The sequence below is a fragment of the Lactuca serriola genome, chromosome 1 (genome assembly GCF_051521515.1).
Source record: "Lactuca serriola cultivar US96UC23 chromosome 1, Lser_US96UC23_V15, whole genome shotgun sequence".
Taxonomy (NCBI): Eukaryota; Viridiplantae; Streptophyta; class Magnoliopsida; order Asterales; family Asteraceae; genus Lactuca; species Lactuca serriola.
In genome coordinates this window covers 35,894,308-35,907,995 of record NC_136408.1, presented here as the reverse complement: position 1 = coordinate 35,907,995, position 13,688 = coordinate 35,894,308, and the positions used below count along the sequence as shown (strand labels likewise).

Here is a 13,688-nt window from a genome sequence, read left to right as displayed (position 1 = left end):
TAAATAATAATTTGGTAAAAGTTATTATTTTAACTATATAATTTTATTATCGCGCAACGCGCGGAGATTCGCCTAGTATCTTATAAAACTAGCATTTTCCCTTGAACCTCATGCATTTGAAACTCCCATGCATTTTTCTTTTCACCACATTTATTTGAAACTCCCATGACTTTTCAATTTTTTCTAATAATAATTATAAGTATGTTCATATGGTTAAATAAATATCAAACCTAAAGTCTAATCATATATAAACTAAATTTCAATATTAAAATAATATCTTACTTCTACTTACAAAGTTATGTTTTTAACTTCTAACATATTATACTTAATTTATTAGTTTTAATATATTGTTCGATGTAAACGATTATCATTTTAAAGATACAATTTTGGAATAATTTGTATAAAATAGTTAAATTATTAATTTAAATATAATATTACATGGTTAACTTAAGTATATATTTTAGTTTACCTTAAACAACCCAAAAAATATTTTTATAAATAGCTAAAAGTGATAAATTGTAGTGTCTTTGTAATAATAATTATAAATTGGTTAATAAGTTTAAATAAATATAAAACCTAAAGTGTAATCATAAATAAACTAACTTCCAATTTTAAAATAATATATTTACTTCTACTTATAAAGTTATGTCTTTAACTTTTAACATATTATACTTAATTTATTAGATTTAATTTTTTTTAATATAAACCATTATCAGTTTAAAGGTATAACTTTTGGACAGTTTAAACAAAATACTTAAATTGTTACTTTAAATATAACATTAGAGTGTGAACTTAAATATAAACTTTAGTTTCACTTAAAAAAACCAAATAATATTTTGTAAATAGTTAAAAGTGATAAATTATAGTGAGAAATGCAAAAACTAAATTGTAATCTCAATTTAACTAAAATATTTCCTAAAGATATTTTTATAATCATTAAATGTTTTCAAATAAATAGCGTAAAATAACTTACAATAACAATAGTTAAAAAGAACTCTATATAAATGATTATATTGTTACCTTTAAAATCAAGAAATAATGTTTGATGTTTTAAATAATTATAATGACATAAATTAAAACACTAAGCAAATAAATTTTAAAAAATTAATTAACAATAACAATAACTATAAATAACATTAAACCATATATTATATTTAATTTTATTCATTTTGTAACTCGCGGCTAGAGGTCATTTAAACGGTTAAAATAATGTTGTTATAATAGATGTATGTATTATTATATAATTCAAATTAACCAATATATTATATCAGTTTAATATACGAATTATTATATCAAAGTTAACAACAACATTATTGTTATATTTAAAAAAATATATATATATTTGTAAAGACTTCAACTATATATGTATTTCTGCGCAACGCGCGGGTATTCGCCTAATATATATATATATATATATATATATATATATATATATATATATATATATATATATATATATATATATAAGGTTAGGTTCATTTGAGACCACCTATATTTTGTGAGACCGTGAGAAACATTTTTTTATTTTTTTTTAGTTAATTCAAGTTCCGAAAATAATATTTAAAAAAAGAATTTTTGGATTTTTCCATTTATTTTGCATTTTAAAATTATTTTTTAAAATATGTACAGTGTAATATTCTCTTAGAATATTTCACGTATTTTTCAAAAAAAACAGGATTTTTTGATTTTTTTTTAGTTAATTCAAGTTCCAAAAATAATATTTAAAAAAAGAATTTTTAGATTTTTCCATTTATTTTGCATTTTAAAATTATTTTTTAGAATATGTACAGTGTAATATTCTATTAGAATATTTCACATATTTTTCAAAAAAAAAAAACGGGATTTTTTTATTTTTTTTTAATTTTTTATATTTTTTTTAGTTAATTCAAGTTCCGAAAATAATATTTAAAAAAAATTGGATTTTTTCCATTGATTTTGCATTTTAAAATTATTTTTAGATTTTGGTCTCACGGTCTCACAAAATTAGAATGATCTCAAATGAACCTGAATATATATATATATATATATATATATATATATATATATATATATATATATATATATATATATATATATATATATATAACTTTCTATATTTTTTATGAAACAAAAATATTTTTAATTAGATATACTTGACATATATACTAATTTAACACGATGGCGAACAATTACATATCAAATATCATAACCCATTAATTGATAAGCTTAGTTATGTTTGGGATCGAGGGGTTGAAGTGAATCGTTGTTGCAGAAAGTCCACTTTTATGATGAACGCTTCCGGCTAGTGATTAATATTACCTGTTTGACTATATTCATTATCTCTGGCAACAACATGACCCCTAGAAATACAGACTGCATCCATGTAGGCGCAGTCAAGTATTCATCTCCTCGCCTAGCGCTGTTTACAATTGCTTTAGCACAACCTTCTACGGAGTACCTTGGGATCCACCACAATTTTCCCTATCAATAAATAACTGTGGCTTAGATTTTGGTGTATGTTTCCAAAAAACTCCATGCGACTGAAAAAGTAAAAAAATCCTATTAATTGGAACTCAGATTTTTTTAGAGTATCTTTTTTAATGATTTTATTAATTATTTTTTAGGCATAAATTTCTGTGCATTGCATTTATAATATCAATAGCTTGTATGATTATTAAAAATTAATTTTTTTTTGAAACTCGTACTTATCATTTAATTCTTTAAACTTTTTATTTATTATATGTTTTATTCTTTTATAATCAATTAATAATATAACATATCAATGTTTTCTATATATTTTAATATTTAAATAAACCAAAAAATAAAAATAAAATGATATTCAATATTTTAATGAAAACTAAGTATTTTTATTATATCATATTTGAAGTCACTTATTATTATGCTTTCATATAAAAATGATCTTAATAAATTACACTAAAAAACCGAAAAAAAAAATTAAATTTTTTTGTTTAAAATATTTTATTTTATATATTTGAAAAAAGGTAAATATATTTTTATTTCAATACTTTTTTATAAAAATGATATTTTTTCTCTATAAACAAATATTTATATTCGGCCCTTTTATTATGTAATGATTAGTTTTATTTAAAGTAAAATATAAAATAATCATGAGGGTCTAATATTATGTAATGATAATTAATAAAAAGATAATTATTTGGTAATGATTAGTTTATTTTTTTTTTAAAAAAAAGTTAAAGTAATTATTAAGGGTCCTTTAAGAAAATAAAAAGGGTCTAAATAGCTGAACCCAAGTAAAATCTAGAACTAGATTTTGGTGTATTTTTCCAATAATATTTTTTTCCAAGATTTAGGCAAATAATTAAGCTTTTCCAGAAATAACCATAAATTTGGAAGCTTTCACTTGAAAAATTGACGCATGACCTTCAAAATCACCAAACGATGTCGTTATGAAAAAATAAACAAAGGAAAAAATCTGTAGGTTTGACATGAAATATGCAAGTTTAACTTACGAAAAAGAATATATATATATATATATATATATATATATATATATATATATATATATATATATATATATATATATATATATATATATATATATATATATATACTCCTTCCGTCCCAATATTATTGTCCACAGACAAAAAACACACAAATTAAGAAAAACATTAATTATCACTAACTTTATATAATAAAATGACAGTTTTGTCCTTAATTTGCATTTAATGCTTTTAATTAAATGATTAGTTGGTTAAGTAATAATGAGATGGTATTTTGGTAAAAATGTTATTTATTTTTAGAAGTAAACTATTATTTTAGGACAAGCCAAAAAGGAAAGATAGACTATAATTGTGGGACAGAGAGAATATATTCTTTCAATTTTGTTTGAATTGTAAAATCTTCAAACACTATTCCTATACAAAAATAACTTAATATGTAATTTTCACCTCGAAACATAAAATAACTACATTGCTTTCATATACTTTTGGGAGTGGTGTTACAATCTTATTACCAAAGTAGTTAAAAACCGCTTACTAGTTTAAGAGAAATTAAATATCATTCGACTTTTTCTTTCTATCTATCTCCCTACCATTTTTAGATGATGACCAGTGTAAAACAAAATTTATTAAATTTTATTAAATATGTCAAATGTTACAATCTTATACAAAGATAATAGGAAAATGGTAGAAATAAAAAGTAAGATGATATGTAATTTCTCTTAGTTTAAAAACATTCCAAACAACCTTTAAAATTATGTTTAGTTGCATTTAGGGAATAGATTATGAACTATAGTGTAAATCTAAAAACAAATGATTGATCCTAGATTAAATTAAACCATTTAATGATTTTAGTTAACACATTGACTCACACATGTTCACTTACCTTATCTAATACTTCATCCTTAGCTAATGGCGTAGCGACCATCCCAAGAGTTACCATTGTTATCCTAATGTTCGAAGCAAGTTCGATTCGTAGTGTTTCAAAGAAACTTTGTTGTGCTACCTTACTTGCCTAGAGAGCTATTTCTTTGTTAGAAGATCATTACATATGTATCAAACACAAATCAATAAAATAGTTATCTGGATTCCTACTTACGTTGTACACACTCATTCCAGGCATATTGAACCATCCGCCGGTAGAACCTATCACAATTATTCGTCCTTTACGCTTTGTCAAATATGGAAGTGCGAAATGTGTGGCATAAATTGATCCCCATAAGTTTACATCCTTAAAAAAAGAGCATGTATAATATTTCTAGTCCATGTGTGAAACCAACACCATAAATGAAAATTTATGGTAGAGATGATAAGTACCATGATTGAAGCGTGATCGACAATGAATCTTTTGTCTTCGAAGAGGCCAATTTTAACTATTCCGGCGTTGTTTATAAGATAATCCACTGTTTGTTCATGTAATTATAATAGTCATGGTTTGTTAGTAGGTCATTCATATGCATGCTCCTACAAATATCACGACATGTTTTGAAAAAAAAAAAAAAAAGTAAATGAGAGAATGTCAACAAATGAGATCCTATTTTTTTGTATTTGAAGTTCTTTGAGTCGTTTTTTGCCTCAAAAACTATTAATTATTCAAATATCAATTTGTTTGTTTATTCATTAATATTCAAATTTGAATGAATTAATACTTTTAAACTGCTATGTCTAGCTGTTTGTGTTCTAAGGAGAACTAATTCACACCATTATATTTCGACCATAAAAAGTAAACAAAAAATACAATGCCGTATAAAATTGTTAGCTACTCAAGCATATATGTATTAAATTAATAAAATTTAAAAAGACAACACAATATAGATTGTAATTTTGTGGACAAGGTGCAAAAGAACCGAGCCGAGCCGAGACCAACCGAACTTGGGCCCATCTTGTTTAAAATTTTTGGGGTTCCAATTCGAGATCAGTTCTTGAAAAATTATATAGGCTTGGATTTGGCTCATATATAGTTTACTCTAATTTTCTAAAATATTATTTATTATAACGTTATTTATTTTAATATACAAAATAAAAAATAAAAAATAAAATTATATATGTAGGCTACTACAGGCTCGCGAGCCTAATCCAACTTGGTAACACAAGCTCGAGTTCGTTTAATAAACTCGCATAATATTAAACTCGAGTTTGACTTGATAGATCTCGGGTTGAGCCTTGAACGAGTCGATAGCTAGTAGCGTGTGATTAGTTGGCCTTGTTTGCAAACCTATTTATAACTGTTATTTACATTTTGATTATAATTATTTTAAATCATATAATTAATCTTCCTATCTAATAAAAGACTCTTTTGAGTCCACCTGTCATTCTCGAAAACGATTCCTGACATTAAGTGTTTTTACCTAATTGCCCTTTGATTCATTTTGATGCATAGGTTGATCTTGACATTCTCTTCTTATCCCCTAAGAGCATTGGGTATGGGTGGGTGTTATAACACCAAAGAATTGTCACCTCGCCATGACACATCACTCTTAACACCACATCATTCAGATAGGAAATGGTGTTCAATGTTATAGCATGTGTTAAGAAAGAAAGAGAAAGAGAAAAGAAAGAAACCTGATTGGTGGAAAATGGCGTTTTGGCCAGTTCTCGTTACAAAGCTGCATGCCACAACGAGAAGAAGCGAGAAGGGGGTGTTCCCCCATTACCACGCCGTTAAGGCGTGTCCACGTCGGTAATAACGAGAACGAGATAGCCCATACCGTGTGCTCTAATCTCACATATATCGTGTGTCGCTTCTTAATTCGTATACAATATTCAAAAATTGAAATCCAAAATGGTAATTCTTCATCTTCCCAATATCTTGCCAAAACCCTAGCCATTGAAGTCACCTTTCTTCCTTTGAACAGACGAATTCCACTGCTACGATTAAGCTCCCTTTCTTTGATTTACCAAGTATGATATTTGATATTTCTTCAATTTCTCCTTCTAAAAATCATGCCTATATCTATTACCCTTGAACATCCACCACCATCGCAACTTCAATATCACATCTTCACCACCAAACAATCAACATAATCACACCTCTTTCAGCAACTTATCATCAGGATATATATATATATATATATATATATATATATATATATATATATATATATATATATATATATATATATATCATTGTTGTAAAAATCTCGTCTAGGTCCCGATTAATCTTCGATTAATCCCTAGACGCTACTCGACCGATTAGAGGACGCCTAGCGATTAATCTCTGCATACATAATGAGTGAAACATTATAAAACGATGAAATTTTAATATTTTGAAGAAGTTTTATTTCAATCGAAACTATTTGAGGCATGATTAGTGTTGTATTAATCATATTAACATATTTTATTATCATATTAGTGGTATTCACGAACATTGATATGATATTACTCATATTTAATTTTTTAAAATTCAACAAATTAGCTATTAATGGTCCCCGATTAATCCCCGATAAATCTCCGCCTAGCCGATTAATCTCTTGACCCCAGTCCACCGACTAGTTAACGTCGAACGTTTTTTACAACCTTGATATATATATATATATATATATATATATATATATATATATATATATATATATATATATATATATATATATATATATATATATAAAAGGTTAAAGTTGTTTTTTTTAATGTTCACCCTTTTCATTATACCCAAAAGTATTGATTGTTTTAGTGTTTGGTTTCCCTTTATTGATTCAGGTTGAAATGGCTATGCATATGGGTTATGCGTCTTCTCTTAAGACGTGGGTTTTGCATCTTCTATGTGTCATTCTGCATTCAGGCAATGGTATTCTTTTAGTTTTGTTTGTTACAAGTTTTTAAATATTTTGTTTTATTTTCTTTGTTACAAGTTTAAAATATGAATTTCTCTGTTCTTGATGGTGTTTTCAACCCTAGATCTGACCAGTTTTAAAGCATTTGCTTTAAAGCTACAGGTGATAGACATGATGGGTTGGAGAGAACACGAATCTCACAAAATGTTTGGGCTGTTGTTGGCAGGTAATACACGACTTTTATAGGAAGGAATAAAATTATGATATCATGGGAAATTCCATAAAATCTAATGCAGTCAATGTACTCGAGAAATAGTTTAAAAATTCAAGATTATTAATTTCAATGATATATTTGTTCATTAGCATCCACAAATAAGTTTAAAAATACTATATTGTATATATTAAGAGTATTTTAGGTATTTGAGAAGCAACTAAAATTCAAATTTGGTTTTTAACACTTGTAATCCCTATGAAATTTTGATTTGTATAAACTTGTGTTTCCATTTTTGTAATTAAAAGTGTCAAACTTTGAATTTGTAGGAAAATGAGAACCAATTTGAGTATTAGACATTGGTTTTTGAATGGTTTTTCCAAACAAAACGTTTGAGTGGTTCAGAATGAAGCTTTAGTTAGATGGAGGTGATTTTGTTGGAGGGTGTTCCACACAAAAGCATAAGTAAAAGTTCATGTTTCCTCGCAATGTTTTGATAAAAGATTGAAAGGACAATGCTGTAATTTATTGTTTTTTTCAAAGCCTAATGTCTTGATATGAGAACAAGTTTGAAACTATAATGTTTGGATGAATATTTTAAAGTGTCAGATCGTAATGAGCGAAATACTGAAAATTGGATAGATTTTACAAGGCGATATGAACTAAAAGCTATTATATTTTGTGGGTTTATCAGTTGGATTGAAATCTTTTGTAACTAGTGGCTTTGAAGTGAATACTTTTGCAATAACGAATGTATTAGAATTGTTTGAATAAAAAGCATTAAGAAGTGCATGTTTGTCTCTTTAAAGGCAAGGAAAAGAATGGAAATCAAAAAATAATTTTGGGTTTTATTGTGTGTAGAGGATGTGATGGTTGTTATTAAAAGAGTACTCAACAAAAGATATAGATGGACGATATGACTCGATAATGACCAGCCATATCGATATTGGTAATAAAGAAGACGCAACATCTTTTAGATAGCAATTTTCTTGGTGATTACAAATGTTTGAAGTTGATTCTCCCTTGCTTTTTTGGATTTTCACATCATATTGTCATCATCTATTTGGATGTTTTCAAAATTTACTAAACTGCTTCAACATAGAGAAATACACTTTGGGTGCCAATTTTAATTTAAAAAGTCAAGGCTACTTACTCAAATAGATAATGACAATATTATGTGAAAATATTGTTTGTGATCTTGACTGCTAATTTTAAATCCAATAAACAATTAGAATTGTGTCTACATTTTCCACTTTGTTTTTTTTTTTCGACCTTGACTTTGGCTGTCAAATTTGATGTTATATCACCGCTTTGAGTCTGACATAACTTAGTGTTTGACATAACTTTTTTTTGTATTTATTATTTTGCATGTGTATAATGTAATTAGTCTTTTTTTTTTCTGAAAATTCAAACTTCTTTTTAGAGGCTTTTTATTTTATATGAGTTATATATTATATGACTTAAATAATTAAATGTTCTAATTGTGTTAAAGTATAAAAATTGGACATGGTATACAAAGTCTATATATAATTATTATTGAGATGATTAAATCTTTTATAAAATTACAAAAACAATTACTCAAAATGTATTTAGAGTTATGTTTGGCCGTACATTAGTTAAATTATCTAATCAAATACTTAGAATCAAATACTTAGAATGAACATTTGTTTTTTCTTTTTGTTATTTAAATTATTATTAAATGTATAGTGACTATACATATTTCTTTGCTATTAATTGTGTAGACAGGTTGATGCACCAAGTGAAAATGGTGTGGTAATAGTGTTTTATAATTTCATATCATAATAGTGTTTTGTTAATGTTTTTTTGAAGTTTATTTCATAAATAACTTCGACCAACAATATAGTTGCAACATTTAGTTTTTGTTTGTAGGTTGAGGCTAAAATAAAAAATATGACGTCTGGATCTTCATGGTGTTATGTTATTTTGAATTAATAACATGCTGATATCTAATGCTTCAAATGGGTGTGTACTTCAAATTAATGCTTCCATGTGTGTTATTATGTATAATTTTTTTTAAAAAAAATTAACTAAAAATTATTACAACGGTGACTTGCAACTTAAAGCCTATATGTTTATATTTAAGATAATATTGTTCGGTTTGAAAATTTGTCTATATAAAAATAAATGAAATAATAAGAGTTAGATGTGAACATTTAAATTTTGTTAGAGATTTATAACAGTTTGTAAATTTTAATATTTTATGTCTTTTACTTAATTTTAGTAAACCATATTTCATCCATTAGTAAACCATATTTCATCCATCATTTTAAATTTATTATTTATTATGTTGTGTTTATGTATGTTTATTATATCATCGTTTATTTTAATTTGTCATATAATAATGTCATTTTTATAATTGATTGTGTTTTTTCACTTTATTCAAATTTATATTGTATTGTATGAAATTATAATTTTATTAAATATTTATACATAAAGAACGTAGATGTGATATTCAGAACAATGCATATACTAATTTTTACTAATCATTACATAAGTCTAAACAGAACTTATATCTTATTAGTTTAATAAAGTTTATAAATCTTTGATTTTTCATTATAATTTTTAATTATTAATATTAGTTTTTCTTTTTTACCCATGGTTCCAAACCCTACATCTTTTCAACATGTTTGTATAATCGTATTGCTATAAAAAAAGATGGATTTAGTTAACAAAAATCAATCATAAAACATATGAATTGGGGGACGCTGACATGAGTAGACCTGTCAAACATGTCGTTTGGTGTTGTGTTGGATTCGTGTCGTATCATAACAGTAAACGGGTTGAAACAGCTTGACACTAACCCGACCCGTTTAATTATCGTGTCGTACCATGTCAACCCGTTTATTTTCGCGTCGGTTTCGTGTTGGGTTTCGGGTTAAGGTTTAGACCTTGTAAATATGTTGTGTCATGTCGGGTTGAAATATTTTAAAGGTTCGAAAGTAGGAGTTGTGGAAGCAAGAAGGAAAAAATGAAACACTAGAGTTATGAGATGGAATGACAAAATTTATAGTAAATTTACAAGAAAAAATGAAAAAAGTTAAAGTTGGAGAGCAAAAGGGATAGATGGTGAGGATGACTAAAATTAAATAACTTTGAAATTTTGAATATTACTTCTAATTATTAAACTTGGTCCACTACAAGTCTATAACCTATAATATATTTATAAAAATATGAAATTTATAATAAAGAATATAATTAAACGGTCATATTCGTTGAAATAAAAACATAGCACCGTGAGTTCAATAACGTTAACAAAAGGAATTGATGCTTTGATCACGAAACTCACATTTTCTAAAATGGTTGATCGTTTCATCGACAAGTCTCTTGCAATCTTGAAGCTTCGAAACATCCGCCTTGATCACAATTACCTCCGGCGCTCCCAACTCCTTTGCTTTCCCGGCAACCGCCGCTAGCAGATCCTCTCTTCTCGCAACCAGCGCTAAACTTGCTCCATGTTTTGCGTATTCATACGCCAAATGCTTCAGTATTTTACCAAATCAAGTATATCGTCAATTTTACACATATGGTCATTTGATAGAAGAAAAAAAGCTATATGTGCTTGTATAGGTTACCTCGCCGATACCAGAAGAAGCTCCTGTAATAAGCACTACTTTTCCGGCGAGTTTTTCCGGAGATACAGATCTGATGCAAAACCTCAATACGCGGAACAATGAAAGTATCGGCAAGATGAAGATGAATGAGATGACCGATATAATAACAGAAACAATGTTTAAGAAATTGTGTATCAAATCCATCACTTTTCACTGCCGCTAGTAAAGCTGGTCGTAGTTTTTTAGATTAGGACTGGAGAAATGAATACATATATACATATATTTAATATGAATGGTGGGGGGATTTTTCAAAGCTAAACATATGTTGGTTATGAACAACAAGCAAATTACGTACCAATCACTGCATCATGCCGGAGATGTGGTCAAAAGATAGTAGACCAAGAACTTGTATCATTTAATAGCTCGAAAAACAGTTTTATGTATTATGATAACATTTGTTTTAATAATATTTCATTTTTTTTTTTGAAAAAAATATGATTTTTCTTTATTAGGGAAATATAATATCTCGCCACTTAAGAAATGTATAAGTCTATTTTGATAGCCTATTAACGGAACCGTTAAGATGCAATTTTGAATGGTTGGACCATTAAAAGTTAAAACCATTTGATTCGTCTAATTTTAACCTCCGAATTAGTCGAAGACAATGAACCATTGAGTTTCAGTTAAACTAATTTTAAAAATATTCATAGGAGTCGTTCTCCGTTTCTACAAATTTAATAGCTTGAGCTGAAGAAAGTATTTTTAATTTGTCTTTCCTAATTTACTTTCTTTAAGGCCACAAAAATAAATATAGAGTAATAGTTATAAATGGTATATATGGTTTTTATGAATATCAAGTTTAATCCCTAATTTTTTTCGGTCTCATAAGAGGTCCATATAGTTTTAAAATTTTTAATATACATTTTTTATGGCTAACAACATCTATTTTAGTCCGTTAAGTCATAACAAAAAATTGTCATTTAACAACCACATAGACCATTCTTGAAGTTTTGTTTTAAAATAACTTACTAACCCACCCTAGGACTAGAAATATCAATATATATATATATATATATATATATATATATATATATATATATATATATATATATATATATATATATATATATATATATATATATATATATTAGAGACCAAAAGTGTAAATTGACCTCTTCTTCCCCTTTTAGCCTCTCATGGGATCTCTCTTCCATTCTTGTTCTAGTTCCCTTACATTCTTTTAGGATCTAAAAGCTTTGATATGACGTTCTTTCTTTCAATTTGTATTTGTTTTTAATTTTGATTCTTGTTTGGACTAGTTTCCTTTTGATTTTGTTTAAGTTTAATCTAATTTAAGGGTAATAAGTAATGGTAACGGAGGTAAAGAGTGGTGATGGTGGTGATAGTTGATGACAATGGTCATTAGTGGTGGTGGAGGTAAAGAGTGGTGATGGTGGTGATAGTTGATGACAATGGTCATTAGTGGTGGTGGTTATTGATGACAGTGGTGGTGACAGTGATGTTTAATGGTAGTGTTGGTGGCAGTAGCATTAGATGGATATTTCATTCAAATTGTGATTTCCATATCAATCAACCAACAAAATGATTTATAGATATGATTTGAAGTTTTTGAACTCATGATTATAACAAAATCGATCGAATATACATTCAACGTTAAACAAACATACTGAAGAACAATCAAATAGATTTCAATCGGAAAAAACATTAACATCACATGTCTGGAAAATTAGTTCTCACAACAAATTCAATCGGACCTCATAAATTGATTCAAGTACACGATTTGTCTAATAAATTTGACCAATAATCCAAAACCAATTTTGTATAATGAACATAATAATGATAGATCCTGAAAAGTGAGATATGGATTATGATTATAAACTAGTAAAACCCTATAAGCACTGATAAAGAACTAATTCAACAACATGATTAAAATTGATTGTTGTTGGTGATTTTATATCACTAATATTATTTAAGTGTAATGGGGTGAATTTGTTGATCAATGTCACTTTGACAATTATTGAGCAAATTAGTATGGTGCGGAGTGCACATTTGTTTGATTTTGTCATTGTTGAAAGTATACTGCTATTTAGAGGTGAAGCCCCTGAATTGACGGGGGTCCGGGGCAGCGCCCCTGGGAGCGGGGTCCAAGGGGCAGAGCCCCTGGCTGGGCGAAATTTTTTTTAGTAGTTATGTTACTATATAAAAAATGTTTCAGAAATCCATATTTTGTTAAAAACACCCGGTTTTGTGATCCTTTTAATAGACCCGGTTTTATGGTAGTTTATGACAGGTAATATGGCCGTTTTTGGACAGGAAGTTATTTAGATATATAACTACCATATGGCAGTTTTAAGACAGAAAGTTAGTTTTCTGTTATATATGATCAATTTCGGATTCTCTTTTGGGTTCAGATTCATAACATCTTCTTCATTCTATATTCTAGAAAATTAGTGAGTTTCATCCGATTAGAGATTTTGAGTGTACCCTCGAAATGCTTTAATCTGAAAGTGTTTCACAACTCTCACTGTTCCAAGTATATCTATACCCCGAAAATCTAACAATTGTTGGTATCAAACAATACGCTTAATCGATTATGTGTGAATAATTAATTGCATGAAGAACATTGAGTGCAATACCCTTAATGGTGTCGTATCCA

General features: G+C 27.3%; 1 protein-coding gene across 1 annotated transcript; it reads right to left on the bottom strand.

Annotated features, from left to right (window-relative positions):
- Positions 1–2,153: 2,153 nt before the first annotated feature.
- LOC145068054 (11-beta-hydroxysteroid dehydrogenase A-like) lies at positions 2,154–11,402 on the bottom strand. Its single transcript, XM_079015047.1, has 6 exons — positions 11,033–11,402; positions 10,747–10,939; positions 4,776–4,861; positions 4,558–4,689; positions 4,345–4,473; positions 2,154–2,460 (listed from the first exon to the last, which is right to left on the bottom strand). The coding sequence occupies exons 1-6, from the start codon at positions 11,213–11,215 to the stop codon at positions 2,263–2,265; spliced, it is 921 nt and encodes a 306-aa protein (XP_078871173.1). The 5' UTR covers positions 11,216–11,402; the 3' UTR covers positions 2,154–2,262.
- Positions 11,403–13,688: the final 2,286 nt, after the last annotated feature.